Here is a 26,767-nt window from a genome sequence, read left to right as displayed (position 1 = left end):
TTCCCAGTCATTAACTACATTTCCCAGTTATTTTTGGATTCTGTTCACATAGGACTGAGACCTTGCAGTGTTTGTATCAATGTGACCTAAAATGCACACAGTATGCTTCTATCTAAAAGTGAACACTACATTTGACACTGATATATGAAAAACCATTGTGAATCTCTGACTCTGAAAAATTCAGTGTTCCTAAATCGTAGCTTTAGTGGCACTAACGCTTGCTTGCAGCAGCTCTTTGAAATGTTCTCCTTCAAAAGAAGGCACACCTAGACTTCTCTAGCCCCTGGACTACAGCTGATAACCTGAATAATATCACAACAACGTCTTTAGGAGGTTTTCTCTAACTTTCTGAAATATTAAGAGTAGTGCTGGCCTAATTTTGGCATTTAAAAAGCTTTTAGAGGCCGGACGCGGTGGCTCATGCCTGTAATCCCAGCACTTTGGGAGGCCGAGTCGGGCAGATCACGAGGTCAGGAGATCAAGACCATCCTGGCTAACACGGTAAAACCCCGTCTCTACTAAAAATACAAAAAAATGAGCCAGGCGTGGTGGCGGATGCCTGTAGTCCCAGCTACTAGGGAGGCTGAGACGGGAGAATGGCGTGAACCCAGGCGGCAGAGGTTGTAGTGAGCCCGAGATCATGCCACTGCACTCTAGCCTGGGCAACAGAGCGAGACTCCACTTCACAAATAAATAAATAAAAATTTAAAAAATAAAAAGCTTTTAGAAAAAGAAAACCCATTGTGAAAACGCTTAACAAACTATATACTATGGTAACCATTACCATCATTACAGTTATCTGAGATTTATGTTGGGTATGGGTTTTTTCAAGAACATCATCAAAATTATCAGCATGAAGTAAATAATGTTATCTTTAAACATGCATAACTAATTATCAACTCTTCTATAAACCTGATCACCAAACTACTGTAAAAGTAAAATAGAAGCATATTTTCAGGATACTTTCAATGACTGACTATAACCAAGTAACTATACAAAGTCTACCAATAGTATAAATAATCTCATAACTAAAAGCCTCAATGTAATCATCCAAATGAATAACACTTTCCCCAAAGAAGTTACTTTGGAAAGGTTCACTCATTCGATGATGTAGGTGTTGTTCATAACATTCTGAGATCCTCTTTTGAAACTTCCTAAAGAGCTAACTGGTATTATTAGCTAGAAAACACTGACAGTGGTATAGCTTGATCAATGAGGAGAATTTTAGTTGTCACTGACTGTGCGTGAAGATGGAGAAATTCAGTTGGGTAATATAACATAGGTAACAAAAAATTCCACAAAAAGCAAAAGACTATATATATATTTTTTACATATATATATATATAATTTGGGGTGGCTCTGAAGGCAATTCTTAATAGCTCCAAAACTTTTGTTCAAAGCAGACACTGATGGATTATAGGAACAACTTCCCAATACAGAATACTCACTTTGATAAGTTCTAAAAGTATCTAAAAGCCTTAACTACGTTCTAGTCATAAATTAAGATATAATACTGACTTGAACTAATATATCATGAAAATCCCAAATCTATTAATATGTGAAGATTTCTCTTTCTGGGTCTAGTGTCTATACTTTTGGGGTCAGACACTGGATAATCCATCATCAAAAATAAAGATGACAAAACAAACTATTACTTAAGTTTGGTATTAGGAAGTCATTTTTAAGGATTATTGTTGTTACAGTTTTACTGATGGAAATGAAATGGAAAAACTAATAGAAGGGATAATCTACGTACTAGATAAATGATTTGCATATGCATAGGCTACATGTTCTCAAAATTATGTTTCCTTACTCTCATGGCCATCAAGACATTTTATTTGCCTTCCTGGGTGGTCAACTCAGGGTGTTCATGAGGCAGTAGTTAAGGGTTACCCATGTATCTTTGTATTGGTGAGATACAGTGTCAGTGTGAAAAAATGACCAGAAGGAAAACAGACAAGGCAACTGGTTAAATGTATGTAACCAATCACTTCTACTGGAAAAACACCACTACTGAAAGAAGAGCAGACACATAAGTTTAATACCCAGAGGGTGGAGTACATTACTAACGCAAATACCAATGAAGGTTATTTTAGGCTCTTCTTAAGAGAGTAAAGATATGGCCGGGCGCGGTGGCTCAAGCCTGTAATCCCAGCACTCTGGGAGGCCGAGACGGGCGGATCACAAGGTCAGGAGATCGAGACCATCCTGGCTAACCCGGTGAAACCCCGTCTCTACTAAAAAAATATAAAAAACTAGCCGGGCGAGGTGGCGGGCGCTTGTAGTCCCAGCTACTCGGGAGGCTGAGGCAGGAGAATGGCGTAAACCTGGGAGGCGGAGCTTGCAGTGAGCTGAGATCCGGCCACTGCACTCCAGCCTGGGCGACAGAGCGAGACTCCGTCTCAAAAAAAAAAAAAAAAAAAAAAAAAAAGAGAGTAAAGATATACCCTTAATAGTCTGCTTTATTTTCAATGTTAAATGCCAAATGAACAACTGCCTACCAGATGGGGTTTTTTGAAATTCAAAAGCATGAGGGAGAGGTCAAAAGAACAGCTACCATTGGAACCACTGGCATGAAAAATACAGTTACATTCATGAAACAGTACTGGTTACTAATTAAGAGGCAATGTTCCCTCTACCACAACCTCCTTGAATAAACTTTCTCTTACAGAATGTTCATGGCCTATGCTTAAAGAAATGGATAAGGCAAATAGGCCGAGACGCAACAAGTCAAAATAAATATCTATGTATTCTAAGGAACTTAGATTTTTCAGAAAAAGCACAATTTGGACTTTTTGGTACCAAATTCGAGATTAAATGATGCTTTAGTTATCACTAGCAGGTCCAAAGCACAGTATGAAACTGGAAAAAAGAGAAGATAAGGAAAGGCAACAAAACAGAAAGACTGTGATGGAAAGTAACATGGGACAACTTAGTCTCCTGTAACAAAAAGATTACTCCTGACCTAAAGAATGAGAATATAAAAAGAGATGATTCCATGACCAAGAATAAGACTATACAGTTATGTCAATACCCAGCTTGGAGAATCCACTACTTTTGAGGTTTAGTTGGGAGTCAGGATGCAATTTTCTTTACTGCTTATCTGCTCAGTAAAAACTTCCTGACAATAAACATTAAACAACTTGGATTCAAAAACTTACAAAGCAATATTATCTATGTTAACAAAGATAAAAGATCCTTTATTTAAAAGGGCTTTGAACTGTAGTTATCAATTGGTTCAAAACTGTGAACAATAAGAAAAACTAAAAAATCTCCCTTGAGTTGCTAAAAAAGGAAAATAACATACCCTTTTAATATCAGTGATGGCACTCACTGAGCTGGGATACTTGAAATAATCAGCAAGCATGGCAATGAGGTGATCAGTTATGCTAGCGATTCTCTGTAGCTCAACATCTGGTTCAATCAGATAGGCAAGTGTCTCAGCTCCTTCAACTCTCTCCTCTAGTAATCTCTCCTTACTGCACATTCGAACCAAACAAGGTAATGTCTGAAAGGTAGTGAGATTAATTATTTGCTTTTTGGTAAAGGTAAAAGCTTAAGCATATAGTGACTGAATCAACTCAATAGCTTTTATCAGGAGTAATGTTTGTGATCAAATATTTCCTTTACTGACTTCCAGAGCATAAAAGATTTTTTTTAAGTGCAAAAACAAGCAAAATTCAGTACAGATTAATCATTTGTACTGGCACATTAAACTCTACTCACACATCAAAGTATATTAAAACAAATTCTAATTAGGCTTTTGGGACCGGTAAGACAAGTTCTATTGTACAACTTTGTAAAAGACATTTAAGAATCCCTAACAAATCATGTCTGATGGTTCTGCCCCATCTATTTCTTTATTTACCTAAAAGAGACCCAGCAGTTTAATCAGGAATGATTTTGCCTTAGGAAAAGTATGCTATCTCTTCATTAGTGAGTAATACGGTTTATTTTTTGGTTTGGGGAGCCATACCTACAGTTGCCAAAACAAAATACAGCTTTAAAACTGCAGTGATCTTACCATTACTCAGATTCCACCAGTTCTACTATAATGTGAGTGAAACGTATCATTCACAGTTGCTAGGTTTTCTCCCAAGAACTTGCTGGAATTAGTAGTGGTATCCACGAGTCCAATTTTACTTCTGAGGTCCCTCAAAAATCTTGGCAATGGTTTTGGTAACTTATCTACATTAGGTTCTCAATAAAAATATTCCAGACATTTACTATTTCTTTTTCCTTTTTTTTTTTTTTTTTTGAGACGGAGTCTTGCTCTGTCACCCAGGCTGGAGTGCAATGGCGCGATCTCGGCTCACTGCAACCTCTGCCTCCTGGATTCAAGCAATTCCCCTTCCTCAGCCTTCTGAGTAGCTGGGATTACAGGCGCTCACCACCACACCCGGCTAATTTTTGTATTTTTAGTAGAGATGGGGATTCACCAGGTTGACCAGGCTGGTGTCGAATGACATTTACTATTTCTAAGCCTGATGGATCCACTTGAAACGACAATGTGGAAGTAGAAATTGAAATGTAATTATTATAGAAAGTCTTCCTCAAATACTGTAGGCAACTGTGCTTTGCTCTTTTATATATAAGTTTCTATTAAATCTTTTACCACAGAGCTTGGCACTTTATCATTCACTACTAATTTCCTATTAGGGTAGCTTTACAATTCAACCCTAGGTTTCCAAGGGGAAGGCCCTATTCTTTTTTCCCTAACATTACTAGTTACTAATATTTATTGATACCATAAATTCATGAATTATTTTATTTAATGCTCATGACTACTACGTGAAGAATATACTACTAACATTTTACCAATGCAGAAAAAGAGGAAGGTTAAAGAAGTAAATAAATCAAGATAATTGCTATGGAAGGCCGTGGCACTCTATGCAGAGTTGTCTACTTAGGGAGTGTTCAGATCTCATTAAATTAATTGTCTTCCTCAAAGACTAAAGCAAATATTAGTTTTCTTTGTGCTCTTTTATCCTTGGGATCACCTTTTGGACAATCATAATGTGAGATCTCATATTTATCAAATGACACATGATCAATGTATTTATACTTAATTTTTTATAGCTAATAAAATATTTTAATGTATTTAATATATTGCCATCCTCACAGTAACCCTGTGGCATAGATGAGCAGGAATTATTGCTTCAATTTTCATAATCTGGAGTCTGAGGCATCAAAAGAATAAAGGATGTTCAGTCAGAGGTGGAAGTGCTAAAACCAGAATCCCAGGTTTTAGGACTTTTAGGGCTGGTCTTTTCTCTAGGTTTTTCTAAATTCAAGTTGTATATGACATATCACAATGACAATGCTTATTTTCATGTGTCATCTACTTATTGTCTTTCATTATGCCTTTTGATTATCAGCTATGAGAATGATATAGTCTTTTTCTGCAAAAATAGCAAACTGCCTCTAAAACTGTAATACAAATTTAATGACAATCAAGAACAAAATATATTTTCTATTTCACGTGAATTGTACATTTTTACAATTTCCACATCCTCCTAATTACCATAAAATGAAAAGGCTGTGACAATGAAAGAATTATTTCACGCTGACTTTCAAAACACATCTAAAATCAATTTTTAAAAACTGTATGACATCCAATGAAAAGAAAGCATGGTCTTTTAATATTATTCTATGCCATGCACACATACCATAATGATAAATGTGTAAAATGAAATATGAATATCAATACTGATATTTAACACATAACTGGTTAATTTTCACATTTTAAAGATAATTAATTAGCTTACCTTTAATACAATACAGTTATCATCTGTCCGAATTGCTCCAGCTCTACACATGTAAGTTAAACTGGAATAAGACAGCAGAAAATAAGTTTTTGCTTGGAGTTTAAAGCTTTACATGAAAAATTATTTAACTTTAAGATTTTATTAAAAAATCGAAAACCAAATAATATCACTTATCTTGAGAGTGAAGATTTTGACTATTCGCTTTTTGGAGGTTCAGTCAATTTAACAGTCAAAGAAAACTAACTGACAAATACAGATGGTAAGCCAGCTATTAAAAATACAAAACAAAAACCTACCAAATAGTTTTAAAAATAAACAACCTAATGATGGACACATTTTGAGGCTAGGTGCTGGGCACATGTTGTATTCTTTATACTTCAGAATTTTCCATAATAAAAAGGGAAAAATGTTCAAAATGAAACATAAGATTAACACATTATCTCAGTTTAAATGAAGTGAGGTTGGAATATTCTAACTCTGAATGCAGTAGAAGTATCACAGAAGAGGCATTTAACTTGTAACACAGCTATCCATCAGAAATGAACTATTCAGAGGTTAACAGCAGTGGCTTTGGGAACAAGTCAATAATTTGGTTCTAATGAACAACAATTATAAGCTGCCTTTGAATAAGAATATAATTAATTTGTATTTCCTAGGCAGGTGCTGAACATTAAGCGCTTCAGAAATTTAAATTAATGAATTTCCTTTTTGATTACATTCCTTTAGCAAGATGGGAGAAAAAATTAAAACATCCCATGTTGGCTTCTACCACAAGTTATAAACAAATAGGTAAAATTATTTTACTTATATTGTAAAGGGCTGAAATATTTGTAGTTGTTATTATCTTGAGGCTTGTTACCATATTGTTTTTCTGAAACCATTTACTTGAGAACATTACCTTACTGACAGAGGCAAATGCTCAGTTTTAAAGACAAAAAGCAAGCAAAAAATACAAACAAAAATCAAACAATTCATAAGTAATTAATTGAAAATGCCAAATTCTCACCAAAATATTAGAACCACAGCTTAAATACTAAGATTAAACTGAGCATACAACCCTACACAACAAGTGCTCAACACATTCATTTCATGTACTGATAATTACCAAACATGCACTGAATGCTTACATAAGCCAGAAATTGTGCTAATAAAAACTCTGCAGCCAGGCACGGTAGCTCATGCCTGTAATCTCAGCACTTTGGGATAACAAGGTCAGGAGTTTGAGACTAGCCTGACCAACATGGTGAAACCCTGTCCCCAGCTAAAAACACAAAAATTAGCCAGGCGTGGTGGCATGTGCCTGTAATCCCAGTTACTGAAGAGGCTGAGGCAGGAGAATTGCTTGAACCCGGGAGGTGGAGGTTGCAGTGAGCCGAGATCATGCCACTGCACTCCAGCCTGGGTGACAGAGTGAGACTCTGTCTCAAAAAAGAAAAAAAAGAAAAAAAACACTTTGCATAAATATAAACCATCACAACTTTATGAAGATTTGCGTGTGTGTGTGTGTGTGTACATGTGTTTGTGTGTGTGTTTTCCTCGAAAGATGAGGAAGCCACGTTCTCTGAAATCATCCCGTGGTTATCAACTTCAACTAATTCTCATTCCATATTTCTACATCTTATAGTTCCCTGGCTAATACTTAGCATAGTATAGGTTGGTTAAATTTAATCTAATTCAGTATTATTTCAACTGAAGTACAAGGACAGCAGTTTGAGGATGTAATAAAGTAATTTTCTGAAGACAGTCTCAAATGTTATATGAGTGTTCCTGTTCTGCATACTACTAGTAATAAGCTGAGTATAAAAAACTCACATCCATTTAAGAAAATGTGGGATGGAACCCTGACTTTCAAATTTCAAAATCCCAAAATAAAATGGGGATTGGAAGCAAGCAAATTTGGCTGTCCAAAAATACTCTAAGATATTGATAAAGCACTGTCTTTCTTCCCACATTGTCCTGACTTTTACCATTTTGCTGATGTGAGCTGCATCTCAATAGGCTTATCCCTCTGTAACATCTTCACAAAAATCTGTGGTAACAATTCTCCATCAACCAAAACTAGAATTAAACAAACAACAATGATTAAGGAAATTCTTTAAATCTACAAAGTTCATCAATTAAATCATGTAGGTGCCACTGAAAGCTCCAGCCTACCATTTACCAGGGTCATCGATACCTGGGGGTTTTCAAAAGCTAAAACTGAGAAACATTTCAGTGCTTGCATTCGAACCTGTAAAAATAAATGAACAAACAAAAAATGCATTTATTTTAATTTTGCAAATGCAAATGCTAATGTCTCAGAATCTAAACTCTTCTAAAAAATTATGTAAATCTGCTTAAAATACTAACAGGCCTCAAAGACATAACAATAACACCTGTATAGCTGAAGAGCACAGTAAGTTAAAATTAACTATAAAAGTTAAAACTAATTTTGAAGTAATAGAAAAAAATGAGGAAGTAGCAATTTAAATTTAACTAGACAAATCTCTAATCAAAGTTAAAAAAAACCCACAAAATACAGTTGGTAAGACAAAGAGAACTTAATAACAATTAATAACCAAGTGCCTCTCAAGGCAAAAAAAAAAAAAAAATAGAGTACTCTTATCCATGGAATGGAGAGAGGGAACAGAAGGAGAGGAAACAATGTTACAATAAAATTTAAGAAGCACTAATTTTTAAAATACCCATGAATTGTGCTAGTATTCCTCAGAACTAGGTTACTGGTTTGGGATAATACCAAGGACCCAATCTCTTAACCATATATAATATGGTTTACAATTTCCAGGAGCTCCTAATAGATGTGTATTTTTAAAAATTCTTTCCATTCTAATCCAATCTAATCCTCACTTCCAAGCCTGAGTCTACACATGATATTTTAATGTGGAACCTGAGTTTGACAAGCACTCACAGGATAGGTAGCAGGGGTATGAAGCCCCTCACCTGGGCAATGCTCTGCAGCACTAGCACGTGCCCACAGCAGGAACCTAGAATATATTAATGGCACTTTGGTAATACAGCAAACCCTGGCAGAAGAGTAATGTTAACAGACTAGTACCCTTTCCACAACCTGTAGGTTTTTCATATCATTATAGTAAATAAGGAAGTCTAGTGCAGAAAAGATAGGAGAAATGGAGGAAGAGCTGGGGTAATTAATGAAGCTAGAGGAGATGAAGTAAAGGAACAATAAACAGCCACCCGAACAACTGTTTCTTGATGTGCAAGTGCTGACTGGTTTAGCATCTGCATGGCACAGTAAAGAGGAGGTAGCTCTCAGTATATATTTATTTCCCCTGCCTCTGGCTAGTTTGAAGTCAGTTCCACTCCCCATTCCTATCCTTATGAGCTCTTTACCGAGACTAAACTAGATAGCTGAGGTAGGGAAAACATACACATCAGTAGACCCTACCTGAAATAAATTTAAAGACTAAAAGGGCAGAATGGAGTCACTGCAAGAGGACAAAAGACAAAAATGACTGCTTCCCTGTTCTGCAACAAACTCCTGCAATACCCAACTCTAATGTGACACAATAAGGACTACATGTCAATATTTGCTACAACGTGTAGACGGACAACAATGAACGGCCAAGGTTTTAACTCAACACCTGGTAATATGACTCTGCTTACTTTTATATATAAAAGACAATAAAGAAAATTTAACTAGTAAGTCTGAAAACTCTTTACTTTTTAACTCAAAGTACACAACATAACACATTTTAAATGTTGATGTGTATGCAGCAATATGCTAAGTCTGAGACACTGTGGTTAAATAAAGGTCTCAAATATGGAATTAAATGTCTTTCTTGATACAGAAAGTCACTGCTTCTATACTTCGGGCATCATGGCACTGGTACCTACCCAAAAAGGATTTGAAATCTATTTAATGGGTGCAAATCAATAAGAACTCATGGTACAACTGTATTCTAAAAAACACAGAGATGCAAGGGCAGCCTTTTTTTATGTTTCAGAGCATTCTATAGCTAAAATGATGCCCTATAACATTTTACTGATAAAATACTACTTTTGATCACAATTATCAAAGAAGCAATAAAAATACGTGGGTCTCTTTCTAGACATCACAAACAAGGTATAAAAATCTGGCCACAATTTTTAACATCTTACTTTGTAGGACAGTGAGGTTAGTAGGTGAGCAATATTCTGAACTGCACCATGGTTAAATAAAATTGTTTGATGATCTGGCCCCTGTAAGAAAAGAGAATACAACAATATATTTAGAAGAGCAATGATTCATTTCAATAAAACCATATTTACTTAAATGTAGAAAACCACATTCACTACAGTAAAGAATTCTGTTACTCTTTGCTTAAATAAACTCAGACCTCAAAAAGCAGGATAAACACTGTGTTTAGTCCTGCAAGGGACTACCATATCTTAACTCATCTCAGTTCTAGAAATGCTGCCTCTCTACCTCCTAGAAATAAAGAAGTGGGCCCAGAAGCTATATTGGCACAAGTCCTCTGCAATTATTAAATAGAATACCACCACAGCAATAGAGCCACGATGAATTCTGCATTTCATGTGCACATTATTGCCCTATGCCCACAGGAAACAGTGGCAGAGTCATTCTTACAACTTAGAACTGATGAGTTAGTCAGGGGAACTCTGAAAATGAATTGTAAAAGACACTGGACCACAGACTAACCTACCTTAACACATCAGGGAGGTCTGAATAATGCTATAGTGGGAAACACAACACTCTGTAACTGGGAAGCGAACAACAACATGTTTTGGTTTCCGTATTTCTATCTCATTTTTCTTTTTAAAAGCATTGGTTCGGCCGGGTGAGGTGGCTCACACCTGTAATCCCAGCACTCTGGGAGGCTGCGGCGGGCAAATCAGGAGGTCAGGAGATCAAGACCATCCTAGTTAATATGGTAAAATCCTGTCTCTACTAAAAATACAAAAATTAGCTGGGTGTGGTGGCGGTGCCTGTAGTCCCAGCTACTCCGGAGGCTGAGGCAGGAGAATTGCTTGAACCCAGGAGGCGGAGGCTGCAGTGAGCCAAGATCATGCCACTGCACTCTAGCCTGGGCAACAGAGTGAGACTCCGTCTCAAAAAAAAATTGGTTCTTAAAAGAGTCAGAAGGTAAAGAGATAGGAAAATGAAGGTTTTTTTTTTTTTTTAATCAATTCTGTTTTCTACTAATCCATGTACTAAAGAGCTTCAAAGTGGCAGAAGCTAAAGTTAATGCAAAGCTTCAAATGTGCCATAATTCTTTTTATATCCATATTCATTTTATATCCAACCTTATCCAATCAATTAATGAAAAATCAGTTAAAGCCAACACAGGAATGATATTTCATGCTTATCATTATTCAGAAGAGAAAAATATCACAAAGGTAGGCTATCAGTCTGGCCTCACCAGAAGAAACCAGTTACTGGTCCAGCAAGCGCTCTCAAACCAATTTCTCCAACCCATTATTTAAGCAAGTAACAACTGTCCTGAAGATGCTTGTTGTTTCTTGAGCCAAAACACCCATCATTTGAAGTGGGGAAATTAGCATTCATACTTCTGAATAGCACAACTGTCATATTCTACTGTATAGGTAACGATCCCCAAATATTTTATGTATTATTAAAAGAATCCGTAAAAAACTCAGCAACTTCTCTCTGTCCATACATTTTCTAATTTTGAGTTTCTTAATTTTAATCACAATACAGTATTCTACAGTTTGCTCATGCAAACCCCCATTGTATATTTTAGGTAGTTTCTAATGTTTTATTGCTATAAGCAGTGTTCTGTTGAACATTATTTGAAGCTGCATCTCAGTACAGATCCTGAGGTTATAAGGATAAATTCCCAGAGTAAAATGGTGTGATATAGTTATCGTTACATATCCATCCAGAATGGTGCAAACCTGTTTTTGTAATAACTGAAAATACTGACAATCTCAGGGCATTGGTTTTAAGTGTGCTCCCTTTCCTCCCACCTCATCTGCAGTTATAAGTATAGGTACTACTTAATGGATACTGGATACCAGTGCCAGGCACTGCTCTAAACACTTTACATGCATTGTCTCATTTGAAACAAAGGAGTCTTTGGCTTATAAAGACAGTGGTGAAGACTGAAGTAGGGGAGCCAAGGAAAACAGGGGTCTCGTAAGGATTCGACCCATTTTTTCTTACCTAGTTACTAAATCATGAAGATAAGCCAAAATTAGCCTCAGCTTATGTCATCACACTAAGGTTTTTTGAGTTCCTGATCAATTTTGACAACCCAGTTTAGACACTGGCAGAGCTTAGCAAAAGCTAAGTAGGCAGGGTGCTACCTCAGCCTCCTGCACCTCATTGTTTTTCCACCTCTAACTGCAATCTGTTCTCCTACCTTGAGGTGACCTAATAGATATTTTTCAAAACATTTTATACATATACAGCAGATATGTAAATACATTCTTTCCCCCATTTTAATACAAATGGTAGAATACTATATACACTGCTCTAAACCTTTTCTTCCTTTACAATTTATCTCAGATCATTCATATCAGTACATAAGGAGTTTTCTCATTTATTTGTTGGCCTTATTCTATTATAGGAATGTTCTAAACTTTAGTACCCTATAAACATTTAGATTGTTTTCAGTCTTTTACTATTAATATCATTTCAGCGTATACCCATGTGCTTGTAACTTTTTTTCTAAGATCTGAATAAATTATGGCATATCCTTTCTAAGTTATATTTACAATGGATGGGGAAAAGATCAAGCACACTGCAATTCTCTCTATATAAAATTGTTTCCTGGTGCTGATAGACACTTTACTTTTTCCCTCAAATTCTTTGCCTCAAAGATGGCAGCAAGTACTTGTTGCAAAAGAAGTTCTTCCTCCTCTCTGAAGCTGTACACACTATTGTGTAAAAGCAATTGTAAGGGGCCAGACACGGTGGCTCTGTAATCCCTGTACAGATGGCTTGAGGTCAGAAGTTCGAGACCAGCCTGGCCAACATGGTAAAATCCCATCTCTACTTTAAAAAAAAAAAAAAAAAAAAAAAAAAAAAAAAAAAGAAAACGAAAATTAGCCAGGTATTGTGGTGCACACCTGTAATCCCAGCTACTCGGGAGGCTGTGGCAGGAGAATCGTCTGGACCCAGGAGACTAAGTTTGCAGTGAGCCGAGATACGCCACAGAACTCTAGCCTGGAAGACAGAGTAAGACTCCATCTCAAAAAAAAAAAAAAAAAGCAATTGCAAGGAAGGAATTAGTGGCTGAACCAACTAGCGAGGAGGCTCTGTCATTTGAGACTTACCAGTCTCTCGTTCATCTTTCTCCAAATCAACCTGCAGGAACCTGGTGGTTAGTGAGGGGCAGCATCCACTGGGTAGGAAGTACCTAAGTCCTCATGGTGTTTTTTTTTTTTTCCCCCCAGAGACAGGGTCTCACTACATTGCCCAGGCTGGTCTTGAACTTCTGAGCTCAAGGGATCCTCTCACTTAGGCCTCCCAAAGTGCTGAGATTATGGGCACGAGCCATCACACCTGGCCTAGTTCTCATGGTCTTAAACTCCAAAAAACAGGTCTCAGAAATCTGAGTAAATACTTAAGAAATAGCAATCGTTCAGAAGTTAGAATTTCAACAAATACTATTTCTGTTGGGTGTTTTTTGCTCAACAAATCAAAGAGAATTTTTCAAAAATACAATTATGATTAGATTACAACACAAATGCTTTAGTGATCTCTCCCCTTTTCCCTTCCCCAAAGTATGTATATTTATTTAATACTGATACCAGCCAAAGCAAATTAGTAATTTTAAGTTTTGTCATTTAATCTTAGCTTAATGTGAGTCCCTACAAACGAATCTTAAAATTCTATTATCTTATTTTTAGCCTATATGCAAAAAAAGAACAACATGAAAATAAAAGGGTTTTATGTTTAACGACAATACATGGACCATTGGATCAGTTGTTCTCAAAGATACATGTTGTCAGTATATTGGTAAAGTTGTTAATATTTTATTTTAGGCTTTTACTATTGTCACTGGATTTATAAATGCTATAGTGTTCCTTGAAGTCTAGCTATGTCTCAGAATATTTAAATGTGGTTACTTAATTACAGGGGCAAATGCTAATTTATCCAATTAAAAGGTGAGTAAAGGTGACTTTCTCTGATAACATCTTCCCTTCTGTCAGTGGTATGAGGCTGGCTGTTAAATCATTATCCTCAGTTTAAGTTTCTCTCCAGCAAAAAAATAGTGATTTAATGGTACTCTATAATTTCAGCTAAAACAGCATTGAGAAGTTTCAGATGAGCAATCCCTAAAGTGCTGAAGTTTCTGATGAGTAATCCTGAAAGCTATTTAGGTAACTTCAGGAATGGGATTATTAAAACTTCTCATAGCTTAAAATAATTTAACATGTAGTTATTCCTCCATGTCCAATTTTCGGTAGCCTTTTGGGATTACTGTGGTTATGACTGGTAGATGCTGGGCTCTGTTGAACACTCAGGAATAGATTTTTTTTTTTTTTTTTTTTTTTGAGACAGGGTCTTGTTCTGTGACTCAGGCTGAAGTGCAGTGGTGCAATGACTGGTTCACTGCAGGCTCAGCCACCTAGGCTCAATTGATGCACCTCAGTCTCTTGGGTAGCTGGGACTACAGGCACACGCCACCATGCCTGGCTAATTCTTTTATATTTTTTGTAGAGACGGGGTTTCGCCATGTTGCCCAGACTGGTCTTAAACTTCTGGGCTCAAGAGAGCCACCTGTCTTGGCCTCTCAAAGTGCTGAGATCACATGTGTGAGCCACTGCACCCAGCCCCTGAAAAATTTTTAATGAGGCATACAGTTCTGGAGCATCTTTCTCAACTTGCCAGGCTGGCTATAAGACGTCATTTTGTTGTTGGAAAATTTTAGGCCTTGATGGTTCGAGCTCCTTTTAAGCAAGTGAGTTGCAAAAAAAACTGTCATTTTCTTAAAGCCTTTCTTTGCCCACCTCAAAAGATTAAGGCATTGTTCCATCTCTCTGCTCCTATGAGTTAGCCCACACTTTGTCAAAGTAATCCAAGAAGAGAAACTTCAAAACTTTTTCACAAATATCTTAAATAGTACCGAATAGATTGTGCTAATCAGCTAGGGTTTGTTTGGAAGAGGGTTTAGATGTCTAAATTACAATGTAGAAACTTTTCCTAGAACCAGGTGATTTAGTTTTCATTTATTCGGAAGGCTGTTCTAAAACAGCATAGACCTGTGTCTTCCAGCTGTTCTCTTATCCCTTCTTTCCTATAGTACCCAAAGCTCCTTACTTGCAACTTGTATTATAAATGATAGGATGTATTATAAATGATATGGTATCATCAGAAGATAATTATTTGGTTAGAAGTTAGAAAATGTGTAGAAATTAAGAAAGATCTCAAGTAATCACCCATGGTTATCAAAAATGATACATTCAACATATAATCTATAAAGCAAACTAAAGGGCACTTCATAGGCTGAAGGGAAAAGAAAGAGAAACTTTACTCAACAATGAGAAGAATCTCTCATTTCTCCTTATATGAGATCACTTAAACCAGTTGCCAGTAATAGGGAACAAGGGTGAGGGGAAACAGTCATGATCACACATTGCTGGTAGTATAAAGTAGTATAATCTCTATTTTTAAAAAGTGGTAAAATTACAAATACATATATTCTTTGACCCCAAAATTTTATTTCTTATAAAATGCCTTATATACAAGGTATTTTTTGCAGTATTGTTTTATAATAGCACAAGACTGGAAACAAACTAAATGCCCAACAATAGAGGACTGGATAAATAAATCTATGCACTAAAATACTATGCACTGTTAAAAAAAAAAAAATGAATGGGGGAGAGCCTTAGAGATATGTCAAGTGAACAGTAGGTATGTATGATATGCTGTCATTTGTGTTTAAATATACATATATATATACACACACACACACAGGTCTACTTATATATGTATAGATTACCTCTGGGACAGTACACAAGATTTTACATTATAGATAATATTTATTCTGGTTCTTACTTTACAGCAGTGTGAGAAGATCTGACAGATGTACTCCTGGGTATAGCGGGACCTGCTAAGCAGTGCCATGAGGTGCGGTATCACTGTGGCATCCTAGGGAAGGAGAACACAGCAACAAGAAACTCAGGCACCATGAGTACGTTTGATAAAACATAAAATATTTCCACGAGAAGGTAGTCAAACCTCTTATCTTAATGACAGTAAATCAAGTCTCCTTAAGGCACAGTGCAAAACAAAAGCAAGGGCCATGAAAATTGTCTAGGTCAACGACAAAGAAAGAGGCTTCAATATTCATCCTTGATAGCAAAATACGGGAACAGGAAATTCTCAATAACTCTCTCAAAAATTGCCTACATCCTCATTATAAAATTATTTCAATAAGACGTAACAGAAATCAGTTCTGAAACCAAAATGTGAGGTAACTAGTACATTATGCACTAGTAAATAGTTTATGAGGAAGAATTTTTGTATAAAAACGAAATTTGAAAATTTTGATCTCCGAAATGTTAAGCACCAGTAACTACTAACAATCTCTCATAAAGACTGTCGTTAGCTATTTTCAATCTGTACAAGACGAGACAATTTACATGATTGGCAGCTTCTCAGGTACAGCCCACTCTCTGCCTATTGCTGACACTTAACAACCTATGTAGTAGCACAGAAAAAGAGAAAATAACTCACTCTGCTGCAAGTCTCTCCAAGAATTTCCTTTTATTTAGAGTGCAGGCCAGGAGCGGTGGCTCATGCCTGTAATCCCAGCACTTTAGGAGGCCGAGGCAGGCAGATCACCTGAGGTCAGGAGTTTGGGACCAGCCTGACCAACATAGCGAAACCCTGTCTCTACTAAAAATACAAAAATTAGCCAGCCGTCATGGCGCATGCCTGTAATCCCAGCTACTTGAGAGGCTGAGACACAAGAATCACTTGAACCGGAGAGGCGGGGGTTGCAGCGAGATTACGCCACTGCACTCCAGCCTGGGTGACAGAGCAAGACTCTGTCTCAAAAAAGCAAAAACAAAAACAAACAACAAAAGAATGCAGAAGGAATTAAAAGTTGAAAGGTATTTGGTTGGAACCACAGATAAAAAAGGAGACTTAGCTCAAGCTTCCTAGTCAATGACATCACAAGAGCTATGCTTCTCAAGAAGGAATGTGCACGCAAATTCCCAGGAGATGTCCTTAATGTACAGACTCTGATACTGTAGGTTTGGGGTAGGATCCTAAGAGTCAGCTTCCAAATGAGGCCGACGCCACTGGTCCACAGACCATACTTTGAGGATCCTCACCAGAGACAACAGAGGGCAAAGAAAAAAACTTAAAAGAACACCCTTGTTGGGAGGAACAAGATTTGGGATTTTCCTTGGGAAAAAAAAGAATGCCCAAGATACATAAAAGCCAAGTAGGAAAAGAGAAGGCTGCTGATTCCCTACAAGTAGAATATCTCCCCCATTTGTTAGTATAACCCTTTGTGTTTACACAAGAAGTTTAAAAACAAAATGGAAAACTTAGAAAACTTCAAAGAAAGTCAGATACTAAGTGCACAGAAAGAAAAGGAAAATGTCAAGTGGGGGAAGGCGAATTGGGGTTGCACTGGCAGAGGACAGTGAAGTAGGTAGTAGCTAAGATAGAAAAGGCAAATAGAGGTAGATTAAAAAGCCTCTATTGGGCTCCTAAAGCTATGTCCACCTCCTTCCTTTTCTCTAATGTTCTCACATTCTTCACTTTCCCTTAGTCACAATAGCCCTCATCTCATTTCTTCACATCTTCCCCCTTTCTGTCAATTGTGTCCACAGTTTACAGATTATTAAATAAGGCAAATAACAATTATTACATACAAAATTTGCCCGAAAACACCCATCTGATAAACACAATTTCAAATTAGAAATCCTGCTGTTTTTTTACTGGACTACCTACCCCATCTCTATTCTACTGCCTGAGTTGCTCAAACAGCTGGCCTCTACACACTCCAACTCATGGAAGTCAATTAATTACACGGAAACACTATTGCTAGTTATTCCCCAATCCAACTCTTCACAAATTCTCCACTGTCTCTGAGGCATAAAATATCCGAGGCACAAAATTGAGATGTTTCATAATTTAGATACTCTAAATTTAACCTGCCTGGGTCTCAATTTTCTCATGCAAAACAGCTGGCATAGACCAGAATTTTCCAAATTGTGCATCAGGATCCATTAGTAGGTCATGAATCAATTTAGAGTAAGATGGAAGGAGTTTAAATAGTCGGCCAGGATCAACTTCTCCTCTTATTATGGGATTGAGAGTAGGTGAGAAACTTCCAGGGTAAAAAAGACAGGTGACTGGCTTACTCTCTTTGCAAACATTACAATATGAACTACAGGAAAATAAATTGATATTTACTAAGTCCTCTATGGGATCCTTTGAGCAGGATGTTTACAGTAAACCAGCAGTTCTCAAAGAAAGAACTCTGAGACCAGCAGCATCTAAGTTACTTGGAAATTTGTCAGAAATGCAAATTCTCAGGCCACATCCAAGACTCACTGGATCAGAAACTGGAGGTGGAGTCTAGCAATCCCTGTTTAACAAGCCCTCCACATAATTCTAGTGCAATCTCAAGTATGAGAATGATTGTGGTAAACACTCTATAGATTTATGAGGCATGACTCCCTGAAGAATGTCACATAAAACCATGAGGTATAAAATAAAGACGTTAGGCCAGGAGCAGTGGCTCATGCCTGTAATCCCAACACTTTGGGAGGCTTAGGCGGGCGGAGGTCAGGAGTTCGAGACCAGCCTGGCCAACATGGTGAAACCCCGTCTCTACTAAAAATACAAAAAAAAATTAGCCGGGCATCGTGGTGCACATCTGTAATCCCACCTACCTGGGAGGCTAAGGCAGGAGAATTGCTTAAACCTGGGAGGTGGAGGTTGCAGTGAGTCGAGATCGAGCCACTGCACTCCAGCCTGGGCAACAGTGCAAGACTCCATCTCAAAAATAAATAAAATTAAATTAAATTTAAAGAAAAAAAATATATATATATGCTTCATAATGTAGGTGCTCCCTACTGTGTGAGGTGACCCATAAATCTCACCTACTGACCACCTTATGTATCGTTAAGGGCCAGAAGAGTATGTGTCTGATGTACGAAGGACAGACTAGGCAGCCATGTGACATGTCTCCTCTCCATGCTTGCTTTGCCTCTTCCTCTTGATTACTTATAGTCTTGAAACATTTATAAAGCCTGATTCTGGATAAGATCTCTGACTTCTGTGTGTATAATCTGACAATATGATTCGTTGTGTTAGCTCAGATAATCACAACCACCATTTTTTTAAAGAATGAAAAATGATAGCATAGAAACCAAAGGGCATTGCATCTGTGGAAATATGTCATGAAACTTGTCTTAGGATTCTTTCACATACACATACATACATGCACACATACACACACACATATACAAATTGACATGTATAGTGAGGCAGGGGAAAATATGCTTCTTGCTGTGAACTGTGAATAAGAGTGTTTAAAAATATTGGCCTAATTATCAGTAAGAAAGCCCCATGTAAAGTGACTGTAATTTACAATAATCTATCGTATATTGAAAAATAGCTAGAAGAGGCCGGGCGCAGTGGCTCACACGCCTGTAATCCCAGTACTTTCGGAGGCTGAGGCAGGAGAATCACTTGAACTCAGGAGGCAGAGGTTGCAGGGCCAAGATTCCTCCACTGCACTTCACCCTGGGTGAGAGAGACTCTGTCTCCAAAAAAAAAGAAAAGCCAGAAGAAAAGAATTTGGACCAAGCACAGTGTCTCATGCCTTCCTCTCCACTTCTCTAAGTCTTATCCATTATTCAAAACCCAGATTAAATTCTAGCTTCTCTGCAAAGCCTACTCTGCTGGATTTCAGCTAAAAGTCAGCTGAACTCCCTACCATTCATCTAGCGTAAAATAAACTTCTCTTAAGTTCTACATATAGAGAGATAAAAATGGGTCTTTTTAAAAATAGCTTGTAAATTCCTCAAAGTCTGAGACTGTCTTTCACTTTCTTGCAAAGCTGAGAGCATCTGATATTTGGAAATAAGCAAGAAGTTTATTCACGTACTTATTTAGAGACAGAGTCTGCCTTGTCACCCAGGCCGAAGCAGGGTGGTGTGATCTCAGATCACTGCAACATCTCCTCCTGGGTTCAAGTGATTTTCATGGCTCAGCCTCCCCAATAGCTGGCGTTGCAGGCATATGCCACCATGCCCGGTTAATTTTTGCAGTTTTAATAGAAATGGGAGTTTCACCATGTTGGCCAGGCTGGTCTCGAACTCCTGGCCTCAGGTGATATATCCACCTTGAACTCCTAAAATGCTAGGATTACAGGCGTGAGCCACCATACCCAGCTGAGACTTTTACCATTTTTTATTTTTAGTGACAGGATTTCACTCTGTCACCTAGGCTGAGGTGCAGGGGCACCATAATAGCTTACTATAACCTCAAACTCCTAGACTCACGCAATCCTTCCACTGCCGTCTCATGAGTAGCTAGGACTATAGGCATGCACCACTGCACCAGGCTAATTCATTTTTATTTTTTTCTTGTAGAGATGGACTCCTGTTGCCAGGCACGGTGGATCACATCTGTAATCCCAGCACTTTGGGAGGCCGAGGCGGGTGGATCATGAGGTTAGGAGTTCAAGACCAGCCTGGCCAAGATGGTGAAACCCCATCTCTACTAAAAATACAAAAAATTAGCCGGACATGGTGGCACACACCTGTAATCCCAGCTACTCTGGAGGCTGAAGCAGAGAACTGCTTAAACCTGGGGGGGAGTGGAGGTTGCAGTGAGCCGAGATCGTGCCACTGCACTCTAGCCTGGGCAACAGAGCAAGACTCCAACTCAAAAAAAAAAAAAAAAAAAAAAAAGAGAGATGGAGTCTTGTTATGTCATTCTGGTTTGTCTTGAACTCCTGGCCTCAAGCAATCCTCCCACCTCAGCCTCCCAAAGCACTGGGATTACAGGTGTGAGCCACCATGCCCAACTGAGACTTTTTTACATAACACAGTTAGGATGAGTCTGAAGATGCTAAGCAAATTAGGAGTAGGCTGTTAGTAAAATGTAACTAATGTCTCAAATACATCTAAAACTCACTGTATACAGTAGCTCCTCTGGAGTGACAGGACTGGTGAAGATGGTACGCAGGCATCGGAGGCAAGCTTCAATAAACTTCAGGTCTGGGGACAGTAGTCCTATTAACAGAAACTAGATTTAGGACTAATCTTTTCAACCAGTATTTAAAGCACTGCAAACTGATTCTCAGCCTTACTTGAGCTAAAAACGGCTTCCCTACGTACCTTGCAATAAGGCAGGGATAATATGGCAGTCCAGTAGAGACTTGACATTGTTTTCAGTACCCATAGCAAGACTTCCCAACACCACTGCACATTCAGTTTTCAGCTCTGTGCTTGAGGTTTCTTGCTGAAGCAAGTACAACAATCTAAAAAGAAGGAACTTAATAAACAAAGAGACTAAAAAATGTAAACAAGACTCAATATGACCAAAAAAGGCTGTGCAGTCCACATACTAAAAATATGGTTGGATGAGTTTATATGAATCGAATGGTCATTTGTTTATCTCATCTGCTAATTAAAGAAACATCTGGAAAAAAATCTAGAAGATGTTTTGAAAACAAGAACTATGATATTCTCAGGGTTTATAAAAAGTGTAAATCTGAAAGTTGTCCACAAGTGGTCTCTGTAGAAACAGCATCATCAGAGTCCACGTCGTCTACCACTTCCTGTTGGGTCTCCAAAATGTGAAGACTCTCAAATGCCATGTGCTGCCAGATCTTAAATTCAAACTAGGAACGATACTGCTCTGAATCCAGAGCAGTGGTGCAGAGTTTGTAGAGATAGAGCCTAGAGGGAATATTCAGAGCCCTTGTGCAGCTCCTTAAGCAAGGGAAATTTCTTCTTTCTCCAGTTCTCTCATTTGGAAAATGAAGAGATCCTCTCATTTCCACTCTAGCCCAGCTTGCCAGACAAATACTCCCCAAACCCTAACCTTTCTCCACTTATAACCATCTACCTTATGTTCTAAGATAGGACCCTCATGCTCCATAAAGTACTATTTATATATACCAAACATAAATCTCCTAAGAAAGGCTGCTGACAGCTTTACAGTTACTAAAGTATACATTTGAGGTTGGTGAGTTAAAACATTTAAACCATTAATTCTGTTTCAAAACCAGAAAATAAGGAGAAAAAAAACCCAAAATAATAAATAATTCTGAATGAAAAGCTAACAGCAATTGCACAGAAAACTAGCTCTGAGGAGCAAAAGTAAAGAGGAAGTTATATAACTGTCATTGCCTGCCTAAAGGAAGCTTATTAGGTCATCAAAAGAAGAAATTAAACTTCCTAAACTTCCTACATTAACTTAAAAAACAGCAAATTGTAACAATCAGAAGTTAAAATGAAACTGGATTAAAAATCAAGCAGGGTTTTTTTCCTTTAACTTCAAAAAGCTCTTAAGACTCTTAATAGGCCGGGCGCGGTGGCTCAAGCCTGTAATCCCAGCACTTTTGGAGGCCGAGACGGGCGGATCACGAGGTCAGGAGATCGAGACCATCCTGGCTAACACAGTGAAACCCCGTCTCTACTAAAAAATACAAAAAAATTAGCCGGGCGAGGTGGCGGGCGCCTGTAGTCCCAGCTACTCGGGAGGCTGAGGCAGGAGAATGGCGTGAACCCGGGAGGCGGAGCTTGCAGTGAGCTGAGATCCGGCCACAGCACTCCAGCCTGGGAGGCAGAGCGAGACTCCGTCTCAAAAAAAAAAAAAAAAGACTCTTAATAAATTACCCACTCACACAAAAAACTGCCAAGGCTCTAAGGAAATAGAGAAGAAAGTATCAGGCTGCTGTACATTGCGTATGTACCTAACAAACCCTTTTATCATCAGGTCAAAGGTCTTCCTGAATTTCCAAAAAGTATTAACACATTCACTTCTTATTACATTCTCTGTTACTTTATAATTTTTTTCCTTAGAGATGGTGTAAATACTTATGCTTGTTTTTAAAAATAGGACTTATTTTAAGAATTAAATAGACAATACAGGAAAAAATGGGTTCTATTATTGAAAGTAAGAAATACATTAGAAATTAGTATGAATGGCAAGAAAGGGGTGAGACAGCAAACATACCTTGGAACAGCTCCTAAAACAATGAGATTGGCTTTCTGCTTGTTGTTTCCAATTACAGCATTTTTCATGTCTCTGAATTAAGGGGAAAAAAATAAAGTATGTTGAGATAGCACTGAAAAAAATCAAAGATCATTCTACTTCATTATACAATATCTCAGATTTGACAAAGTAAAAACACTAACCTTTTTTCACATAAAGTACTAACGAAGGGATAGAGATAGGTGCAGAGTGAACGTGGGGGCTGTAAAACAGGCAAGTATTGTAGAAAGTGAGAGATATCCTGAGTACTGGCAAAAGACTTCCAGTACAGAATTGAGTTCTTTTAAAAAGGGTACCTACCAATTATTTGAATATAAAGGAATATAGGCCACTTTCCCACTCAGCTCTGGGAGTAGGGAGTGAGTTAAACAAACAACAACAACAACAAACAGCCCACAGAACATTATCTCCTTGTTTCAAGGATCACACGTTGTTCAGTTTTTTCTTTTTTTTCTTGATGTCTTTATATTTTATTTCTTATAATTTCATTTTATCTGCTTTATTGTCTTACTAACTGTACTCCTTTGTTGTTTTCCAATGCATCTTTTAATTTATCACAGTCAGTCTTCAAGTGATATTAGCCCATTGCATACGTATTTTAAGAGCCTCGCATATATATTTCCATTTTCCCATTCATTTTTTGGGCTGTTGTTATATAATATTTTTAAATTGCTTAGAAACAACATAATACATTGTTACTATTTTTGCTTAAGCAAAATTATATCTTAAGGACATTAAAAAAATAACAAAAAATCTTTTTTTTTTTTTTTTTTTCCAAAAAATCTTCTACATTTCTCAGATATTCAGGTATTTTTTATTCTAGCTACACAGAGCACTATACTTCACCAGGATCAAAACTCTATTCCACAATAAGAGAACCTCTACCACTGATCAATTGGCTCACAAATTTGTGGCTGGTTCAAAAGGAAATGTAGAGAAAAAATAAATAGCTCCAAATAAACCCAGTACTACTAATAAAATCTTTAAAAAATACTTCCCCGGCAGGGCGTGCTGACTCACACCTGTAATCTCAGCTCTTTGGGCCGTCTAGGCAGGCAGATTGCTTGAACTCAGGAGTTTGAGACCAGACTGAACAACATGGTAAAAATCCATCTCTACAAATAATACAAAAATTAGCCAGTTGTGGTGGCATGCACTTGTAGTCCCAGCTACTTGGGGGGCTAAGGTGGGAGGATCACTTCAGCCAGGGAGGTGGAGGTTACAGTGAGCAGAGATCAGACTGCACTCCAGTCTGGGCACCAGAGCGAGACTCCATCTCCAAAAAAAAAAAAAAAATTCAACAAATAAATGTTAGCGTCAGCATGTATTTCTAACACCAATCATATTTACTGGCATTAAAGAACCTGGTAACAATTAATCCTTGTCTCCAATTGCCTTTTTTGATCATTGCAGAAAAATACTGCAACAACTAGCATGTCCTGAAAGCAGATTTTCCCTACGAGCCAAACACTGAGAATGCCTGGTTTTTCTTCCATTAGCTCAGTGCCTGAGGGTACGGCTTTTTTTCAAAGCCTGACCTATCCCTCTGTAAAGTATCCCTCAGATCTTCTATATGGTTTTCAAGAAATAAGTAGCAATTTTTTTGTTGTTGTTTATGGGACTGAACTGAATGAAGTTTACTGAGGTTGTTAGCAAGTTCTGACACAAGAATATAAAGCTATATGATATCAAAGGCTCAATTAGCAAAGTTAAAGATAGTAAGAGATTGTATTTCTAAGCTCCTGCATCCTCATGGAGGCCTGTTTTCTTTAGAGGCTTTAGTTCATAATCATCAGCATATGGACCTTAACCTACCAGCTTGTTGTTTACTTTCATCATCTCCCTTTCTCTTAATGTGTTCTGCCTATACAAATGCAGTACATTCATTTGTCCAGTCCGTCTAGAGTCTGTGTAGGCTAAGTGCCATCCTGAGTGCTTTCTATTCCACAACTCCCAACCCTAATATTTCCAGTTTTTCCTCTCCATTCTTCTTAATTAAGCAGAAATGAGGGGTCCCTAACATTACCAAATGAACGCATTCCCAACATCTGAAACCATGCCATGTTTTTATAGACAAGAGCAAACAAAAACCCTTCCAACCCAAATTTTCTAATTCTCTTAATAGTTTTACAAAAAGGACATGAAGGAGGTAACTGATGGCAATAGAGGAAATGCCACCTAAAGAGAACACAATAAAATGGAACAATGTCTAAAGAAAAAGATTCTCACTCTGGTTTTAGTAAGTAAACATACCTGTGCTAGATAAGGAAAAAAAGATGTTAATAAATTCTATTCAATTGTTGCTATAAAGGAATGCTAGTAGATCACTTCTATGAAGAATTAAAATCAAAAGGATTAATTAACAGGATTAAGGAATCAATTTCAGATGACAACATTCAGCCATCTAGATGAAACTTCTTTCAGTTCCCAGAGTGCAGTTATTCTTTCTCTGTCATCTCCTTATCCCCTCCCTCATACTTTGCTCTGGCTAGCTTTACTCATCCTTCAGGTCTGAGTGTCACTTCCTCCAGGAAGCATGCCCTGAAACCCCCAGGTCAGGGTTAGGTGTCCCTCCTAGTTGCCCTCTATCATAATACAATCATGACTTTGTTAAGATAAAAGTCTATCTCCTCTTGAGAGGCAAGAAAGCCAATCTCACCTGGAAATATCGGAGAAGTTACTGTCAGCAGATCATTCATTACAGTGATTCTAGATATCCATTATTTTTGTAAAATGCAAATTCACAGCTATCGTCCAAGATGGGAACACAATACTATCCCAGATTTCTATATTACTTCAAATTTACAAAGCATTCCATATCCACTACTTAATTTCATCTTCATCGTAACCTTGAGTAATATTAACTCCATTTTACAGAGGAGAAAGCTACAACTCAGGATTGGGGTTTTTCAGAACCCAATATTAAATGACAGAGACAGTCTCAACCCATGTCTTTCATGCCAACTGTTTTTTCCATTACCACCAGGACATCAGGCATTGACAACGAACCAATGGAAAAGACAAATGAATTCAGTAAATTCATTTTCTTTTTCCTTCTGTGTTTTAATGTTACATTTTTTTTTTTTTTTTTTTTTTCTGAGACGGAGTCTTGCTCTGTCGCCCAGGCTGGAGTGCAGTGGCCGGATCTCAGCTCACTGCAAGCTCCGCCTCCCGAGTTCACGCCATTCTCCTGCCTCAGCCTCCCGAGTAGGTGGGACTACAGGCGCCCGCCACCTCCCCCGGCTAGTTTTTTATATATTTTTTTTAGTAGAGATGGGGTTTCACTGTGTTAGCCAGGATGGTCTTGATCTCCTGACCTCGTGATCCACCCGTCTCGGCCTCCCAAAGTGCTGGGATTACAGGCTTGAGCCACCGCGCCCGGCCTAATGTTACATTTTTATACAAAACAAAAGTGTTTCTAACTTTTAGTCAGACACCCTTTTCCCAGCAGACCAAAAGAATGTCATCTCATGCCCACCAACTTTTAATGTTGGGGAAAATGCTCTACTTACTTCTACTGAAATTCAACAACTAGTTTTTGAGCTCAGCATTGTGCTAGTCTCTATGAAGCATATGAAAGTATCACACAGTGGGATGCCTGGTCTGAGGAGTTCACAATATCCTTGGAGTGGCAAAAACAACACTGTCAATATAAGTCAGTACTAAATTATAAACTGAGTGTTTATAACGTCAAGAAAAGTAGATGCTCAATAAGCTTAAAAGGTTTTGAGCAATGGTTAAGAACTAAGATAAACCTTAGAAAATAGAACTTGGATAAGCAGATGAGAGGGCAAAAGGAGAAATCGTT

General features: G+C 37.8%; 1 protein-coding gene across 10 annotated transcripts in view; it reads right to left on the bottom strand.

Annotated features, from left to right (window-relative positions):
* Positions 1-26,767, bottom strand: part of ARMC8 (armadillo repeat containing 8) — a 114,887-nt gene that overhangs the window by 56,261 nt on the left and 31,859 nt on the right. For 7 of the 10 annotated variants that reach the window (XM_030934495.1, XM_010363302.2, XM_010363300.2 and 4 more), the window contains 9 exons: positions 22,921-22,992; positions 21,075-21,217; positions 20,872-20,969; positions 15,757-15,849; positions 9,888-9,968; positions 7,923-7,998; positions 7,736-7,826; positions 5,769-5,829; positions 3,308-3,508 (listed from right to left, as the gene is read on the bottom strand). In XM_030934495.1, coding sequence (XP_030790355.1) covers positions 3,308-3,508; positions 5,769-5,829; positions 7,736-7,826; positions 7,923-7,998; positions 9,888-9,968; positions 15,757-15,849; positions 20,872-20,969; positions 21,075-21,217; positions 22,921-22,992 — 916 coding nt within the window. The remainder of the gene's footprint in view (positions 1-3,307; positions 3,509-5,768; positions 5,830-7,735; positions 7,827-7,922; positions 7,999-9,887; positions 9,969-15,756; positions 15,850-20,871; positions 20,970-21,074; positions 21,218-22,920; positions 22,993-26,767) is intronic. The other 3 variants (XM_030934492.1, XM_030934476.1, XM_010363304.2) reach the window with 2 other exon arrangements.

The sequence above is a fragment of the Rhinopithecus roxellana genome, chromosome 1, assembly GCF_007565055.1.
Source record: "Rhinopithecus roxellana isolate Shanxi Qingling chromosome 1, ASM756505v1, whole genome shotgun sequence".
Classification (NCBI taxonomy): domain Eukaryota; kingdom Metazoa; phylum Chordata; class Mammalia; order Primates; family Cercopithecidae; genus Rhinopithecus; species Rhinopithecus roxellana.
This window is presented reverse-complemented; position numbering and strand designations above follow the sequence as displayed.